At 41.5% G+C, this 19623-nt stretch overlaps 1 protein-coding gene across 3 annotated transcripts in view; it reads right to left on the bottom strand.

The window, feature by feature from the left end:
* Nucleotides 1-352: 352 nt before the first annotated feature.
* ANO10 (anoctamin 10) overlaps nt 353-19623 on the bottom strand; it is a 270756-nt gene continuing 251485 nt past the window's right edge. The window contains exon 12 of one of the 3 annotated variants that reach the window (XM_030551034.1): nt 353-1390. In XM_030551034.1, the coding sequence (XP_030406894.1) occupies nt 1328-1390 (63 nt within the window). In that variant the 3' untranslated portion in view covers nt 353-1327. The remainder of the gene's footprint in view (nt 1391-19623) is intronic. The other 2 variants (XM_030551033.1, XM_030551031.1) reach the window with 2 other exon arrangements.

The raw sequence follows: 19623 nt of genomic DNA, 5'->3' as shown, positions 1-19623 counted from the left end.
CTCGGACCATGGACGCACACCGCCGAATTAAAGTGCTTAGTGTGGCCGCGTGCACTCGACTTTATACAATGTTTTATAAAACTGGTTTATGTAAAATCAGAATAATCCAATAGTGTAGACGTACCCTTACAAATGTAAAAGTTTGCTGTGTAATGAAGTATTCAGGTGACAGGCTCTATTGTGGTAGAATTTTGAAATACATCCAAGTCAGTGCAATTATCTTCATCAGAGCTTTCCAAATAGGATTGCGTAGCTAACATAAAAGTATTTCACATCCAGGGAAGTTGGCTCTGACAGAGATGAAAGTTGTATATCAATAGAAAACAAATTGACTTGAGGCCACATGACCTAGAAGTGCAGATTTTGATCTTATTACTGTCAGAAAACCATTTAAAATTAGGAGAATTACATTTTCATGATATGCAAGAAACAGTCAAATATCTCAGTACATGTGTGAAAGTATCAGACATACAACTATGGAGTGTTCATTTTAATAGCCCTGTTACTATCATTTCAGTTAACAAAAAGATCCATTAATACAGGATTATTGTTCTGAAGAACCACCAAATGGTAATCAGAGTTAATGCTAAATGAAAAGAATACACAATTATCGTTCATCTTTATAAACTACTAATCAGTAATGCCTGTTCCATGACAAATGCTTTCTTACCAGCGTCTGAAAATAATTTAATTGAGATTCTTTATAAAATGAACATGTTGTAATCTCATTTTATAGTATACATTTCCAAATAACTAGCTTTCTGATTGGTCCTACGGGAAAAAAAATCAAACATCACACTATATAATAAACAAAATTTAGATTAATTTCCTAGTAAATGCTGTGAACAGTGTATAATAAGCTGTCTTTGAAAAAAAGATATGCCTTTGGAAATGATTAACTATTCTACTACAAGGACAAAAATGGTTAACAAGCATAAGGAATGGTACACTAAGAATTAAGCATACTAATATACCAGGCACACCTTCTCTTGAAAAGCTACAGATCAAAACTACATTTAGCATCAGGATACCTACACTCTTAAAGATCTGTTTCTTATAATTTTGATATAAAGTCCAGCTGGTTATATTTCAACCAGACCTAGCATAAACTGGAGTGATGCTCTGTATTCTGTCTCACCAGACCACTGTTGAATATTCCATATGAAATGAAGAGGAAAAGGAAAAGGGAAACAATTTTTCATTGTGTCAAGCAATCAGTGTTGATGACCAAGTACAGATAATAGATACTATCTATTGAGTAATACATTGTAGAGTGCAAATACAGTAAGATTTTAAATACTTTAAAAGCATGTTCACGTGCTAATGCTCAATTCATCTTCTTTTCTCCATGTGTTTCCTCCTTCAGTGACTCGGCTGCAAGTTTCATTTGCTGTGAGGAAAAAAAATGGTGTCACTTGTTGCAGCATAGTTTAAATTAAGCAAACAAAACAACGGACTCCAAAGGTAGAACTGAAAAAAGTATCACTTTGAATCTAATCAAATAATGTTTAAAATGACAAGAAATAATTTTAAATTAATTCAAACATTCCTTTGTAAAAAAATTTAAAACACACTGAGCTTACAGCATGCCTGAATTTTACAAGCGAGAGACTGGAAAATACAGTTTTTATTTGGTAACTGCCTGCCTTACCAGATCTGAACAATTGTTCTGTAAGGCTGAAAGTGTCTCTTCTCTCACCAAGAGACGTTGGTCCAATAAAAGATACTACCCCATCCACCTTGCTTTTCTCACCAAAAGACGTAGAGACTGACAGTTCAGCTTATATGTTAATTGTTTGCCTGGTGAACAATACTTATACAGGTCTATAGACATAAGCAAACTCCTTCAAATGGAGTTACTGAGACCTAGAGGTACCGCATGTGGAAGATTAGTAAGGTTGCAAGTTGCAACACTGGATGAGTATATCAAATTAAATCTATTATTTTAATAACTGGCCATGTTTTCAAAAGGACTGGGTGAGGAGTTAAATACAATTTTAATATTTACCTGCCATTTATAATTTCATTGATGTTTTGAACTAGCATTGCAGATTAACTTCTCTTTGCTATAAAGTCTATGAAAAAATATTTCATGGACGTATTGATAAATCACACATCTATAAAATTATATATTTTTAAATTTTAGACATTTTTATTCTTGGAGAATGCATTATCTTTTTAGGGTGTCAATTTATGGCCTTTCTTTGCAAAATTAAAATAAAGAGCGAAGCTAATAGAACCTCTTTCCATTTAAACTAATTAATTAAAAAAAAGCTGTCTCTCAACTGCACCTATGTTTTTTGGAAAGTAGGTCTTAGATCTATTGTGTCCCTATATTTAATAACAAGGTTTCAACCTGCTCACATATCTATAATAAGTAATAGTTAAAATCTTGTTATGTACCACACCATAATATTTACTTCGCTCACAGTATTTCTGGCATTCTGTATAGTTTAAATGAGGAATAACATAGTAACTAGGCACTGCAAGTGTTCCTACATTTCAACATTTGTTGCCCATTGTACAACTCATGCATTTTCTGTTTTCTGTAGTATGGTAAAGAGATTGTGTTGCTTGAAAGCTTATCAGTTTAATTGATTAAAGTCACTATTTTCAGGGAATTGCCAGGCTAGCACCTCTGCCTGCTGATAGCTCAGAACCCTGGGGAACCCGTACACTAAACTACCAGCAGGGCTGTTGCTAACAAGACCTAACTGTGCTCCCAGTTCTCCTCCTCCCATGAACAAGCCTGGCTCTTGCATCCTGACTCTATGCTGGCTTTGATTGCTTATTTGTTCACTTCTCCCACAGCTGCCTTTCTTCTTTCTCCCATGTAACCTCTACCCCATGGAACCACTCTCCCTAAACTAACCCGTAAAACCACCCCCCATCCTCCTTTGAACTCCTCGTCAATACTCACTTCTACTTGACTACAGAGATCTTTCAACTAATAATGGCTCGGCAGAGGGCCAATAGAGATTATGGATATTTTATTTATATTAATATTTTAATGGTATGACCAGATAAAATCTAAATGTGCACACAACTAACCTATGTAGCCTGGCATTTCGATCGCTGTTATCAGAAGTCCCTTAGTTCTACCTCTACTTCTGCCTGCGTGCGTTATAGCTGACGACTGTGTTGTTTGTGTTTACGTAGCCATCATATCCTATGAACAGAGGCCAGAGAGCATGCTGATATCAGGGTTGTAACCAGAGGGGTAGCTTTGGACCTACATAATTGATGAAGAAATCTCTCACATTTAGGAACCCAAACATGAAGCTTTGGTAGCACAGGGTCAAAAACTTATTTATTTTCCTTTTATTTTGATAGTTATATGATGCTTCTTCCTGGGCCATATTTTCAGGTACGTAAAATGGTGACCATGAAGAAGAATTGTAACAAAGTAATCTTAGGTAGGATGGAAAAATTAAATTCTTGGAACATATTCATATATTCTTTGTCATTACATGCTCCATTTAAAAAATGTGAATGGAATTTGCCTGTAGACTGTTAAAGAGGAAATAGCAAGCCTCACTGAATATAAATTTTACTGTTCTGAAGTGTCCTGAATATTGTACTGTATGTTTTTCTTGTAAAATTATTGAAGTTAATCTTTTAAAAAAAATTATTTCTAGTGATAGGCTTTTGAGAGACTCTAGTGCTCAATGCATCACTCACATTGGAGGGCTCCCAATGTCCCTTGGAAGAAGGAGTTTAAGTTCATTTTATTCAGTTCCTTTTCTTTGCCAGGCAATCTGCTACTAAAATAGATGACTCTACTCTTTTGTAAAAATAAAATCTGGAAAGAGGGGCAGGGGTGGTGATTTGTGTTATTCCTGAAGCTACAGTTAAGGTTTTGTCTCTATTACTAGAGAGGGCTCAACATGAAGCAAGGATGACAGGCATCAAAAATATCTGCTGAGGGAAGCTGAAGTCATTATGTGAAGCTTCTCAGTAACAAGACTGTATGCTCAATCAAGGGTCTGTGGAAGCAGGAGACTGGATGAAGCTGAGCCAAAGGAACTGTTCAAGTACCACCTGCAGTTAACAAGTAAAGGTCTCACAATATTAGAAAAATTAGAATTCACGCACGTATACTAAGGCAGTGAATATTGAGAATAAATTCCATAAAGATACACTGAAACAAGAAAGAAATAACTAGCTATTCTTTGGAGAGAAAGGGGATTGAAAGATATAGCCAAAGCAAAGAGAATAGATTGTGATGGACCTAAATGTGAGGAGGAAGGGGAGGGGAGAAGCTAGTTGTACTGAGTGGCATTTTTAGAATTCAAGAGTTCACAGCCTTGAACTTTGCATGACTTAATTCTAGACAATTCTACATACAGGGAAAGAGAAATAGACCCAAACGTTAAAATATGGAAAGCAATCCCACAAGAAAGTAACTTTTACACAATTTCTAAAAGATTACCTAGCCATGCACTTCCCTAATCGTTCGAGTGTTTTGAAAATGCCAGTGTCCTAAAGTTTAAGCTGCTTTCCTATTTTTTTTTTTTAATAGTGTTTGATTTTATCAAATATGTATAGAGTGATATAAAGGCAGGTGAACATAAAACTAAGTGTATTACAGTACTGTCACAAAAACTGGAAATGAATAAACTGCAATGTGTCTATAAAAAGCAAAAATGAAAAAAATTCTGCTCAAAGCTGTGGGGGCATCAGTTGAAAATGAAAGAGGAGAGAAGAGACCTAGGTGTGTTAGTTGATGACAAGATGACTATGAGCCATCAATGTGATAAGACTGTGAAAAAGGAAATGCAATCCTTGGATGTAGAAGGCAAGATATTTCCAGTAGAGATAGGGAAATGCTAGTACCACAGTACAAGGCACTGATAAGACCTAATTTGGAATATTGCATACAGTTCTGGTTATCCATGTTCAGCAAAGAGGAATTCAGGTGCAGGATGATCAGGGGAATGGAGAGTCTGATTATGAGCGGAGATTAAAACAACTTGTTTGTTTAACCTAGCAAAACAAAGGCTGAGAGGAGATTTGATTGCTCTCTGTAAATACATATAGGGGAGGGAGAAGGATAAATACCATGGAGGGAGAAGAACTATTTAAACTAAACAACTATGTTGGCTCAAGAACAACTGATTGTGATCACGGATGGGATGGAAACAATTTACTTTATCTTAAAACAGAGCTTGATAAATTTATAAGGTATTGTATGATGGATTTGTCTACCGTGGTAGAGGGCTGGGCTGGCCCTGGAGCTTCCTTCTGGTTCATGTATTATGTTCCTAAAATCTCATTCTTCAGGGCTTCAGCCCATCAACTGTAGGGTTCAGGAAGGGAACCCCTGAGGCGTTCAGAATTTTTTTTTTGGTCTTCTTTCTCTGAAGCTTTAGAGATGGCCACTGTGCCCTGGGACACTGGACTGGTGCTCTGAGGTGGCACTGAGTATTCTCTGTCTCAGATGCTTGGCTGGTGCTTCTTGCTCATGTACTTGGAACCTAACTGATCATGATCGCCATATTGGCGATCCAGAAGGAATTTCCCCCCATGTCAGATTGGCAGGTATCTTGGGTTTTTCCACCTTCCTTTGCACAACATGGGGCACAGATCACTTGCTAGGATCATCTGGATACAGCTCATGAAATCAATGCCTGCAGTGAAGGGTCCTCGGGCATTGGTACATCTCAGTCTCTCCTGCTTTGCCTGTGGCACACAATAGTCTCCAGAGGGCTGTAATACTTTGTTCTAATTTCGGTTGCTGAGTTTAGTGTGTGTGTGTGTGCTGGTGTTGTTTAGTAGCCTGTGATATACAGGAGGTTAGATTAGATGGTCCTGTCTGGCCTTAAACTCTATGCCACTGAAATTTTAGTTCACATTCTATCCAACGAAATTGGGAAGCCACGATTCATTTAATACAGAAGAACTTTCAAACTTTGCCTCTTCTCTTTGCCTCTTCTCTTTGCCAAATATGCTTAGCATGATATAAGCTAACTACAGTAAATGTATTTTTTAAAATTTCTATCTGCATTTCCATCTAACCTATAAGCAAAATAAAATTAGTTTGCTGTACAAATATGTATTTGTTTTTCCCTAGCAACAATGAAAGAAAGACCATAGCTGAATGATGAGATTCAGAGTCCCCTTCTGTATCCTTGCTGATTCATTTATTGAAATAAATGCCTGATTAAAATTAAGGCAACTTAATTAAAGTGACTTCTACCTCTAATGTAAAAGCATAAGAAAGATTCAGAGAACAGCAATTCTACTCAATTCATGACGCACCAAACTCAAAACTAATTCACTTACACTGAAGTGATTTTCTTAAATTCTCAGCGTTATTGACTCTAGTTTCTCTGATGAAAAAAAAATATCCAGGAGTGTTCGTGCAGTTCTGGACCTGTACATCCTAAACTTAGCTGAATGCAAACCTAATTTCAAAATGGGGACTTCAGCTCTTCTGATCTAAGATACAGTACCACCTCTGCCACCAGCTCTTTATATATTCCATAGATATCAAGACTGCTTAACTTCAATTCCAATACTTCCTGTGGATTTATAGGGAGATGTACTGAAGGGCACACTGAAGAGAGTTAAGTTCATTGATGCTCTAGTAAAGCCAGAGAGACCTCTCAGCTGATGTTGACTGGCTGGGAGAATAAGGCAGAGAAAAGGTACTGGGAACTAAGGCTCTCGCTGAAAAACTGGCCACTGTGGCAGCTTGCCGGGGGTCCTACATGGCACATATTTGTTCGCTGCTGACTGACCTGAGACATGCTACTGAAGAAGGAACTGAGACAGCGCAGGAACTATGCTGGGGGAAAATTAATTCAGGTATCTATTGATTATAAGCCCCCCAAACAAAACTGCGGAAAGTGCTTGGGGGAGGAAAGGTGATGGATGCAAGAAAAGGAGCCTTTTGACTCATATGGGTTTCCTCAAAGTGTTCCCCAAACACCCTCTCCCTGCCAGATGGAGATCAACCTGCAACAGAGGCAGACATGGAAAAAAATCCAGAGGAAAAGAGCCCTCAAGGAGCTAGTGAGGAAATCTCTGCCTCTGAGAATGGCCACAGGAGATAGGGGGGCAATGTCAATAAAGTTCACTGAGTTCACCTGCAGAGAGCAAAGGCAGGCAGACTGGACAGGAGGAGAATGGGGAGGAACTTCTTGCCCATTTCTGAGACTTGGAAAACATGGAAAAATCCAGCAGTTTCAAATCTGACTAAACAGCAGATTCCAATGATTGAGAAAATCACATCATGCTTGATAACTTAAAAATCATGAGCATTTAAAATGTAACTCTGCTCAAATAGTTAATAGCTGCTAATCTGATGGCTGTTAAATGGACTATCTGAAATACCTTGATGGTTTTCAGTTTCAGTTCTGTGATCCTGATACATAATTACAGACCCAAAACCACAGCCCATCTTAGCTTTGTTGTTTGCAGTGTTGTAGCCATGCTTGTTCCAGGATATAAGAAAGTCAAGGTAGGTGAGGTAAAATCTTTTATTGGAGCAACTTTCAAGTTGGCCCAATAAAAAATATTACTTCACCTACCTCGTCTCTCTCTCTCAGCTTTGTTGGCAGTCTCAACAGAGAAGCCATGATCAGTGTGAAGGCCCAAATTCCCTCTCAATCATAGACATAGTCCTTCCAGGAAGGGTAAGAGAGGAAGTTTGCAATCCTTCAGCCTGTACTGTAACTGTTGTATGGATAAAGAAAGTACTTAAGTCCTGGAGACTGCAAATTTGGCACATTTCTCAAGCATTACATTTCCATGAACATTTTAAAGGAAAATATATAAATAGACCAAGTTTATTACTCCATGGAACTGTCACTGAAGGTGCGATACTCTGCTGTGTAATCTTTCCCTTCCTTCTCTACTCAGCAAAGATCCAAGAATTTTGTGGCTAAATCCAAAAACTTTAAAAATTGTATTTAATTAAATTACAGACAGAAATGCTGACACGGTACAAAAAGAGTCTGGAGTTTTAAATAATGCTGTAATGTTGAATTTTCTTCTAGCCACAAATCAATTTTTTCTTTAGGCCAACTGGAAAGGCTTGGGGGAGGGGAATTGATTGGCTTGCAAGATTATTTTTGTACTAAAAAAATCCTTCTCTCCTCCAGGATCACTAATTGACTCACTAATAATCTTGCGAACTTGAATTAACCATTTCCCCCCTCAAAAAAGTGTGAAAGTGAGGAGATCAGCATACTTCCAATATCTGTTTGCAATCATCATCATACGGACATAAAAATCTTGATGCTTTTAGGCAAAGGTGCCAATTGTATTTGATTATAGCTGACTCTGAAAGAAGGGGCTTTTAAATTGTGTAATTTAATACTACGAATAATACAGTAAGTTGGCAAAAGGGAGACAGTTACAGATATAAGCAAATATAAAGAAAGGCACAATTACATTACAAACCTGGATTAAAGGAAAAAAATTGAGCTGCAGGGCATTTTATTACAGCAGTGTCCAGACTTTATCCACAAAAGGCTTCATTCGAAACCTATCTTTAATTTGCATGTTATGAATGGATTGCCGCCATCTTTATCTTTTATATCAAACAGATACTAGAAACAACAGGTCCCAATGTGCAAACTCCGGATCATGCTGTAGAGCAGCATATCCTGATCAAGATGGAATACAATGGGATCTGTAGTCTCATTAGACCACCACTATAGAGCTCTATGTGCTATACTGTGACTAACTCTGCATTACAAATACAGGAAATCTGTGACCTTGGTATAATGGGCTTCTATTTTTGTCAGTGTTCACACCACACATTTTTCACACAATGAGTATGTTCTGATAAACCATTCTCAGTGTTTCTGTGTGGTTTTACAAACCAAAGCTGCAATTTCCTTCAGAATGTTTAGATGCATTTTGTATATATTACTTCTTTTTTCCACTTGCACATAATGATACTGCCCTTGTGCATTTGTTGAGCTCTATGCCATAGCTATGTTATGCCTCATAGTAACATTACATTTTCCAATTTTCTTTTCGCTCTTATGTTCATAACTTATACTGTAGTCAGATTTCCTATAGTTATTGCTACCGAGTCTTACACATTTAAATAGAGAAAAAGGGGCCCCCTACAACAGTTCAGCAGAAGATAAAATTACCTGAAATAGCTAGAAAGAAGAAAATCAAACTGCTGAGCTGAAACTAGACTTCATTGATGCACCAAGTAAATATTTTTCAACACAAAACCACATATACAAATGACTTTAATGGTGTGTTTTGTAACAAGAACAGAACCTAGTGAAAATGTCCCTGCAATGGTGACTGGCAGAGAGCATTTTCTGGAATTCATTAACATTGATGATACTACAGAAGCTGGTATGACAAATGTGCTTCTTAAAAAGCTGGAAGATACGGGAATTGCAATAGCTGACATGAGAGATCAGGGCTATGATAATGGTGCCAACATGAAAGGAAAGAATGAGGAGTGCAGACACAGGTCCGAGAGTTAAACCCTTGAGCTTTTTTTGTCCCCTGCAGTTCTCACTCATTAAACTTGGTGGTCAGTGATACAGCATCAGCTTCTAGTGAGGCTGCTGAAATTTTTTAATGTAATTCAAAGCATCTATGTATTTTTCTCTGTATCATCTCATTGATGGCAAATTTTGAAGCAGCATCTGGGAACATCCTCTCTGACACTGAAACCACTGAGTGCCACACGATGGGAAAGTCGAGTGGAGGCGATAAAGCCTATCAAACACCAAATTGGGAAGATAGATGATGCCATAGTTGCCATTATGGAGGATAATGCCATGACAGGAACTGTTCATGGGAGAACAGTGGCAGAGGGAAATGGAATCACCAGAAACATACATAACTTCACATTTCTGTGTGGCTTAGTGTTGTGGCATGACATACTGTTTGAAATAAATATGTTGTAAGCAAGAGACTCCAAGGTGTTGACCTCGATATATCTAGAACAACTGGACAAAGCAAAGTCATATCTACAGTCTTACTGGTCAGATGAGGGATTTCAAAAGGTTCTGAAGAGTGCACAGAAGCTGGCAGAGGAACTTCACACTGAAGCTATTTTCCCACCCATTCAAGAATACAAGAGTCACCGAAGAAGACGACATTTTGATTATGAGGTATGGGATAATCCCATAAGAGACCTCAAACAACAATTCAAAGTTGAATTCTTTAATCAGGTGCTAGATAGTGTAATAGTCAGTTGAAGAACGTTTCATGCACCTCAAGGTATACAGCAGTGTATTTGGGATGTTGTAGCTGAAGGGTATGCTTGTGTTCATTTTGGATAAAATGTGATTTACAAGGTACTTATGCACAAAGAAGCATACTATGGGCTCATCACCCCAGGAACATTCTAGAAAAGGCCAAGGGGAGGGGGGTGAGCTCAACACGTGGAGTGGAGAAGTATAAGCAAGTGATGAACAAATCCATATACAGAAAGGTTAAATATGATTGGTTAGAGGCTTGTGTTATGTAATTTGTTATGTAAGTGCCATGTGCTATAAAATAGCAATGGGAGAAGCTCCTTGCTGCAGGGACTCTGCCTGATTTTTGTACCAGGGGCTCTCCCGTTGCGCACATTGAGTAAAGCTTTGTGTCCCTGCCTGCAGGTATATGGGATCTTGGGGAGCAATTACCACACAGGTGAGGTGCCAATTAATTTCTTTATTAAAGGAAAAAGGAAGTGGTGGGAATTTAACAATGAAATGCGAAGGGATGGGGTGTATAAGGTGTTTACAATAGACAATGATGGGGGGGGTTCTTACTGAACAGTGTAGGGAGTTTTAACAGTGAGGTACAGTAAGTGGGGTTCAGCACAATGGGATACAGTACAGTCAATAAGCAACTCAACTTTATATAGGAACAACTCTAGATACAGTGTGGAATGCAAAATAAAATGGTAGCTTCTATGTACAAATGGTATACAAAGTATATTAGAAAAATGGAGGCAACTAATGGGGTGTTATAACCACAAGTAAAATGTGAGTCACAGTGCAATAATACAATATGGGTGATAAGTAAAATTATGCAATGTAGAAAATTACTCACTTAATTTGTGAGGCTGTGATAGCAAGAGTGTACCTAAAAGCTGGGTCAAAAGAAGCGGGAGGGGGGAGGGGAGTGAGTGATTAGTGGTAACTAACGAGAGGAGAGTGCATCTGCAAGCTGCGAGAGACTCTGAAGCCCTATGGGGTGAAGCCCAGAGCAGTCTTCAGGAGCCTGCGGGCTGGAGGTACGGGAGACAAGAGCAGCTGGAGCGCACTTAAGGGGAGTCTGGGAGCAGCTAGAGGGGAGGGCGCTGAACATGTAAGCGATGGGAAGGCACGTGGAGAATGGGGGAGACGGCTGAGGGAAGAAGCAGGTTGCAGCAGCAGAGAGCACTTCAGGGAAGTTGTGGAGCAGCGGGGTGAAGACAAACGGAGCAGTGTGATGGTGATCTTCGGTAGGGGAGGGGCAGCGGAGGAGCGGGGGCACGAACACACGGGATACAGGGAGAGGCAGCAGAGAGGTGTAAAGAAGGGCTAGAGGGACACCCAAAAAAAAAATAGGGGAAGAAGCAGCAAAGGGTTCGGGAAGTTACACGGGGTGCGGGGAGCAGCAAGGGGTTACCACAGGGAGACACGGAGAAGTACACAGAGGGGGAGATTGGAGCCGGGGAAAACAGACACGGGAAAGTTCAGGGAGAGACTGGGACAGCGGGAAGACAAATTCAAGCAGTAAAAGCCTTATCTATCCTCTAACTTAATTAAACTTATATAAATTACAAGCAGCTTATACAAAGTAATAAAACAGGTATAGAATACAACCAGGCAATAGTTTTTTTAAATCTATCTTAATCAACAACTAGGCAAAACAACAAATATCACAATTCTAAGCAAACTATAATAAGCAACTATGCAGAGCAACAAAACAGCAAACTATAACAAGGCAGGCGAAACTTACAAGCTCTACAATCTTAGCAAACTATGACTTATTAAACCAAAAAGCAAAACCTACGGTGCACCTTATGCTATGGGGAAGTCACAGAGGGCAGAGTGGTATGTGCCCAGGATACAGCTCCCAAGGCAGCCCCCAAGGAAGCCAAGGGATGGTGGCTGCAGCAGTGGATACAGCTGAAAGCAAGGAGCAGAGCTTAGCAGCGGCACAAGCTTATTTTTAGCAGCAAAGCGACGTGCAGTTTAAGGGAGGTTTTAAGACACAGACCAAGATTTAGCTTGAGTCTGTATGCTAGAGAAACAGAGCCAGCAGCTAAAGTAATGAAATAAAAGTATGGAAAGTTTCACAGAGGGATTCTTACCAGTCCCCAAGGCAGCAGCAAAGGCAGAAGCAGCAGCAACATCAGAAGAAGCATGGAGGGCTCGGTACGGTCTTGATAATCAGGAGATCTCTCAGGCAGCAATTCGTTCTTCGTGGGGGGGGGGTTAAAAACTGGGGGTACGCTCAAAATAAAACGAGAGCGGAGAAAGGACCCTCCCCCCCAAACCCCTGGCTGATCAGACCAGGCAGCAATGCAGGAACCTTTCTGATGTTTGTTTCAAAAATGTCTGTTTTTAAAGGTAAACTTAGGCAGTTTCCCGCCAGTGATCCTGATGGGCTCCCTCTGTCACAGGGGAGAAGGCACAGGGAAAAACTGCAGGTGAGCACAGAGACATGCCTGGGCAGAGTCCTGTGCAATAGGTGACTCAAAAGCACATGAGGCCTATGACTCATGCCCAGAATCTTAAAAACTCAATAGGTCTTGCAGCTCTGGACATTGCCTGCCCTACACCAAGCCCAGGTTCAACAAGATGATAACAGGACTAACCCTTTGAACAGGGCAGTGGTCCCACTTAGCACGCAGCACAAGTGGCCATCCCTTTGAGAAGGGCAATGGCTCTTGGTAAACAACTTAAGGGGCCCTCCCTTTGAGAAGGGCAGTGGCCCTGGTAAACAACTTAACAGCCAGGGAAGGGCAGCCACAGGAGGAGAACAAAAACAAAATGGAGTATGGGGACAGCTGTAAGAAACAAAATGGAATAGGGGGATAGCTGTAACAGACACCCTGTTGAACTGAATCGAATTGAATTGAATTGAATCGAAGACCCTTGATTCTGCCCAGCATCTGAGTCATTGGGAACCACAAAATCCCAACATATCATATTCCAAAACTCCTCACTATACCTGAAGAAGACCTACAACAGCAATGCAAGGCACTAGAGACAGTGTTGACACATGACGACATGCACGATATTGATGCAAGTGATTTAGGTTACTGAACTGAAAGCCCTTTCAGGATATATTTCAGCAGGATCAACTCCAAAGGCTGTTCTAGAATATATGTGCACAAATCAGATGACCACCCTCTTTCCAAATGCTTTTGTTGCTCTGCGCATACTTCTAACACTTCCTGGAAGAGTTGCAAGTGGAGAACGCAGCTTCTCCAAGCTGAAGTTAATAAAAACACATCTATGCTTCACAATGACACAGGAGAGGCTGGTCGGCTTTGCAACCATCTCAATAGAGCATGAGCTGGCCCAAACTGTGGACCTTCAGGAAGCACTTCAAATCTTTGCACCCAAGAAGGCACGGAAAGCACCACTTTGATTATTCAAACAGATAAAAATGTCCAGTGTTTACTATGCAGACAAGAAAAGTTACATTTGTTGTTCAGGCGTTTGAAAGTTGTGTTACTTAAAATTTCTGAACAAGGCATTTGAAATCGTTAGTTCTCCTTTATTGAGTAGGTAGCAGAGCAGTACCATGAGAGAAGTAGAACAGGAAGAAGGCAGAATTGAGACCTTTCGAAGTTTTGGCCCAAGCGAGGGGTCGTGGGGGCATCATTTGAGCTCCTCGCCTCAGGTGCCAAAATGTTGTGGGCCAGCCCTGCAAAGGTGACATTTGTAGATTCCTAGACCAGTACACTAAGTCAAAACCCAGTGTCTTAGCTTAATTTCTAAAAAACACAGGGGAAATGTCAGATACTCGCCTGTGGAGTTACTATCATGATGTGTCTCTATGGTGGAAATAGGTGACATCAGAAAAGTCCTCTTGCTCTACTGGAGTTAATAGGAGTTATTGGGCGCTTAGCACTTTTGAAAATCAGGATATCTGTTCAGGACCTATATATGGAATTAAGAGCCTAACTATAGGCTCCTATTTCTTAAAAATTTGATCCCTGAAAAGAAACATGATGCAACAATCACGTAAGCTCAGAGGCTGGGCACAACCTAAACTGGTATGTGCTCTGTCCTGCCACTATTGCTTAGAAGACCAAAAAAATGTGAAGAGCTCAGGGATTTCCACCTGTCTTGCCCTAGGTGGTTCTCAAGAATGAGAACCACCATGTCAGATGGTATCTTTAGGGAGATGAAAACATTAAACAGTATAAATAGAAAAAAGTAAAATAAAGTTTTAAAATATTCTATTTTAATAATCTGAGACATTCATAGGTGAGCACATTTATTTTTACAAAGTATTATTTAATATCGTCAGTGCTAAGCAAATCTATAACAAAAACAACAGCCTAACTCTCTCCTTTTACCTTTGAGAGCATGACATTTTAAAAAAGTCATGTTACTATTAAAAGTGGTTTTAATTTAAAATTTCTATTACCGTAGTATTTTCAATATAAATTTTTATCATAATAAAGTAGAAGATAAGTATTTTAATAACACTTGTTTTAAACTATCTGGTGAACAAGAAATAGCATCATATCCATCTAAAAGTTACAACAGGCAAGGAATCATAAATTAGCAAAGAAAAAGATCTATTAGGTCATTCAGTCCTTTCCCCTTCCCTGTGCAAGCTTGTTTCCCATACTATATTTTCCCTAAAGCATAATTTTTAGAACTTTCTGCAGTCTATTTTTTTTTTTTGCCTCTAAAGGGACTATTCAACAATCTCAGGGCCACCCAGAGGAGGGGGACAAGTGGGGCAATTTGCCCCAGGCCCCGGGTCCCGCGGGGGCCCCCACAAGAGTTTTTCGGGGCCCCTGGAGCGGGTTCCTTCACTCACTCCGGGGGTCCCAGAAAACTCTCGCGGGGCCCGGGCCCTCGGAGCTTCTTCCGCTCCGGGTCTTTGGTGGCGAGTGGTCTTTCCGCTCTGGGTCTTCATGGCACTTTGGCGGCGGGTCCTGGAGCGGAAGGACTCCCTGCTGCCGAATTACTGCTGAAGCGGGGGCCCCCTGAATCCTCTGGGCAGCCCTGAACAATCTTAGAGCTCTCAGTCAGGAAAACTTTGGCTATTTCTAGTTCTTATATATTTTGCAAATTTTTGGAAGAAACCTATCTTAAAATTTATAAAATACAGCCAGGGGTTGGCTGCAACTGTTTACAAACCAACAACAGCACATCAAACACCATTCCTCCATTTCATCCAAGACACCTTCTACAAGGTGAGTTCCCACACTGCCAAGAGAATTCTAATCCTCAACTTGGAAAGACTACTCCCTCAACAGATAAGAGGTCATTTAGTCCCTCTCAACTAAATGCTGCAGTACTCAGTCCTAATCAGATATAGTCAGTTTATTCAAATTGGCTGTGGTGTCTTTATGATGTGCTCTGCATATACACAAGGGGCACATGTGGGGTTACCAAACTTCCCCTTTTCATGTAAAACATACAGTCAGATATGAATGGTATTCTTAGAGGAATATAGCATGGTGACTAAAAAGAATGTAGGAGAGAGAGAGAACAAACTTTGAACTGGCCTGCAGAGCAATTTTAAAAATAAGGTAAAATATGTGAACTTTGCAGTTTAAAACGGTTTCTTTTAAATGGCAAAATTTACGGATGCTAATGTAGTTCTAAACTATAGTATGATAAATATGTATGAAATTAATAGCATGTAATTTTTAAATATAATTTAAAATGACCAGTCTAAGGGTGAAATCCTGGCCCCATTCAAGTCAATGGCAAAACTGCCATTGACATCAATCCAGCCAGAATTTCACCCTGTTTACAAGGTTATATTAGGACAAAACACTTTGTGCATGTTTTCCAATAAAATGGTGTGAGGGAAACCTCTTTTGCAATAGGCTGCTAGCTTCTTTTGTTTGGAAGCTATGCAAGTGAAAGGATTTAGTGTTTTATTTATATTTGTAAAGCTCCTGTCTGCCTGAATCTTTCTAGAACTATGAAGTACTTTTGTTAGTTACTTGAATAAGGCAAAGTGCAGTAATGAAATGCCCTAGATACAAATACTGTTACTTGATGTGCCTCTTTCAGTGCTATTTCTGCACTGCCACTATGCCCTCTCTGTCTAGCACCAGCCACTATTTTGCAAAGTTTTAGCATCTTGGGAAATTATGTTCTAGGGAAGACAAGTGTTATGGATAGTTAAAGATTTTTAACAGCTACTGTCCCACATCAAATGAGTTTGCATTTTTTAAGTGACTGTGTAACATGAAGAACAGGCTGAATTAGGGTTGCCAGGAGTTCGGTTTTCGACCAGAATGCCCAGTCGAAAAGGGACCCAGGAGGCTTGGGTAAGCATCATTGACCAGGCCGTTTAAAATTCAGGCTTCCTGCCTGCCCTGTCTCCGTGCGGCTCCCAGAAGCAACCGGCATGTCTGGCTCCTAGGCACAAGGGCAGCCAAGGGGATCCCCACCCCAAGTGCCAGCTCCACAGTTCCCACTGACATGCTGGCTGCTTCTGGGAGCCACCTGAAGTAAGCGCTGCCTGGTCGGAGCCCGCACCCCAACCCCCTCCCACATCCCAAACCCCTGCCCCAGGTCAGAACCCCCTCCTGCACCCTAACTCCCTCCCAGAGCCCACACCCCGCACCCCCTCCCACACCTCAACCTCCTGCCCCAGCTCAAAACTCCCTTAGAGTCCAAAAGATGGGGTACCAGCATGAATTCCGCTAAGCTTAATTACCAATTTAGATCTGATAAGCTGCCACCACCCAAAAATATAGTGTTTTGGGGCACTCTGGTCCCCCCAAAAACCTTCCCTGGGGACCCCAAGACCCAAATTTCTTGAGTCTTACAACAAAGGGAAATAAACCATTTCCCCTCCCTTCCTCCTCCTAGATCTTTCCCGCCCTGGGTACACTAGGAGATCACCGTGATTCAAACTCCTTGAATCACAACACAGAGAAATCAGGTTTTTTTCTTCCCCTTCTCTCCCCCTCCCCAGCTTTCCCTCCCTGGGCTATCCAGGAGAGATAGACAGATTCAAGCTCCGTGAATCTAAAGCACGGAGGAAATTCATCTTTCCTCCCGCACTCCTCCTTCCCTTCTCCCACCAATTCCCTGGTGAGTACAGACTCAATTCTCTTGAGCCTCAACAAGGGGAAAAAATCAAACAGGTCTTAAAAAGCAAAACTTTTAACAAAAAGAAAGAAAAAAAGTAAAAGTTGTCTCTGTAATTTAGATAGTAAAAGTTACAGGGTCTTTCAGCTTATAGACACTAGAAAGACGCCTCCCCCCAGCAAAAATACAATTTAAAATACTTCCAGCAAAATACACATTTGCAAATACAGAAAACAATCAAAAAACTATAACCGCCTTTTCTACTTAATATTCACTATTCTGAATATATAAGAGACTGTAGCAGGGAGATTGGCAAGAAACCTGGTTGCATGTCTAGTCCCTTTCAGGACCCAGAGAGAACAAAACAAAACCCAAAAAAACACAAACAAAGGCTTCCCTCCACGGAGATTTGAAAGTATCTCGTTTCCTGATTGGTCCTCTGGTCAGGTGTCTCAGGTTCCCTGTTTGTTAACCCTTTACAGGTAAAAGAGACATCAACCTTTAACTATCTGTCTATGACAGCCCTCCTAGCTGCACTCTACTCCTAATCCCTTGTTGCTTCCTCCCAACTGCTCTGCTCTGCATCCACTTACAGTAGTAGGGAAGGATCAAATTATGTGGCATGAAAAGTACTGTGATCGCTCTGCCAAGCAGAACCCTATGATTCTTATCAATCTCCTCTCCACTGCACATATCTTCCTCTGGCCAGGCAGAGAGCAGAAACTTCACAAAGACACTGAACCAGGAAGTGACCGTACGCTTTTAAGAAGAAGCAGTGGCATGGCTAGCCGGAAGCTGCAGGGAAGAGAGATGCAGGGAGAAAGCCAAAGGGAATTGCATACAGAGCAGGTTGCTGCAGAAGTCAGGGAACTGCTGTGGAGTAGGATGCGTCTGTCAGACATGCAGGTTGGTGTGGGACTTATGGGGAGAAGCAGAGGTTAGACAGGAAGCCAGTGAGGGACCGCAATGAGAGCTAAGCCACTAACTGATCTTGACCTAGAAAAAGATGGTTACTCACCTTTGTAACTGTTGTTCGAGATGAGTTGCTCATATCCATTCCAATTAGGTATACGTGCGCTGCGTGCACGATCGTCAGAAGATTTTTACCCTAGCAACACCCGGTGGGTCGGCTGAGGCACCTCCTGGAATGGCGCCCTTATGGTGCGGGATATATGCCCCTGCCAACCCAGTGCCCCCTCAGTTCCTTCTTGCCAGCTACTCCGACAAAGGGGAAGGAGGGCGGGTTTGGAATAGATATGAGCAACACATCTCGAAGAACAACAGTTACAAAGGTGAGTAACTGTCTTTTCTTCTTTGAGTGTTTGGGAGTTTTGCAAGGGAGTTTGGAAGGGGAGTAGGAAGGGGGGGGTCCCTTGTCAGTCTCATCTGTGATCCATTGGTCCCCTGAACCCATAACCTGAGCCACATCGAAAACCTTTCTGTTTACAGCAGAGAGGAGCGGATAGGGAGCTGTAGACAGGAATTTGAGAGTGTTTGACAGAGGGAGGCTTACAATGGTGAGGAGGACCCGCAACACCTGTGCCAGCACTGCTTCTGTCTCCTCCACCTGCGCCTGTAGCCAGACAGATCACCAAAGCATGGATGCTTTTACCCAGATTCTGGTGTGGGCTTGCAAAGACTGTAATTTGCAATTTCCACTTACTGATATCCAGGCTGGGGGTGGCATCCAATGTGAAAGGTGCCTGCTGGTGGAATCTCTCAGGCAGCAGGTGGGAGAGCTACAGGAGGAGGTGGCCAGGCTGAGGAACATCTATGTCCATGAGCAATTCCTGGACAGTATCCATGTGGAGACAGCTGACGGTGCTGTCCCAGTTGACAGGACTACCGACACACCAGTGGAGGAGGAGGCTCAGGGTGGACACAGCCAGCTGGTTACTTCTAGCAGCAGGCAGTGCTCCACTGCTGCTGCGAACCCTCCTGCTGTGGTAAAAGATAACCATTATGCTCTTCTTGATACAGGAGAGAAGAAATCACCCCCAGCAGTTAAGGGGGTGAAGCCTCGTACCCCTAAGGCTGGGAGGTCTGCTGCCACCACTGATAAGAAATGTAGGGTAGTGGTGGTTGGAGACTCTCTGCTGAGGGGGACGGAGACACCCATCTGTCGCCCTGACCGTTCATCCCGGGAGGTATGCTGCCTGCCAGGGGCCCGTATCCGAGATGTTACAGAGGCTTTGTCGAGGATTATCCGGCCTTCTGACTACTGTCCCATGCTACTCATCCATGTGGGCACAAATGATACTGCGAGGTGTGATGCTGAGCAGATCAAGAGTGACTACAGGGCTCTGGGAGTACGGGTTAAGGAGTTTGGAGTGCAGGTGGTATTCTCTTCGATTCTTCCTGTTGAAGGTAGGGGTCCGGGCAGAAACAGATGCATCGTGGAGGTGAA

This window comes from Gopherus evgoodei, chromosome 2 (genome assembly GCF_007399415.2).
Source record: "Gopherus evgoodei ecotype Sinaloan lineage chromosome 2, rGopEvg1_v1.p, whole genome shotgun sequence".
NCBI lineage: Eukaryota > Metazoa > Chordata > Testudines > Testudinidae > Gopherus > Gopherus evgoodei.
Note: the sequence above shows the minus strand (reverse complement) of the source record. Positions and strands in the feature narration are given on the sequence as shown.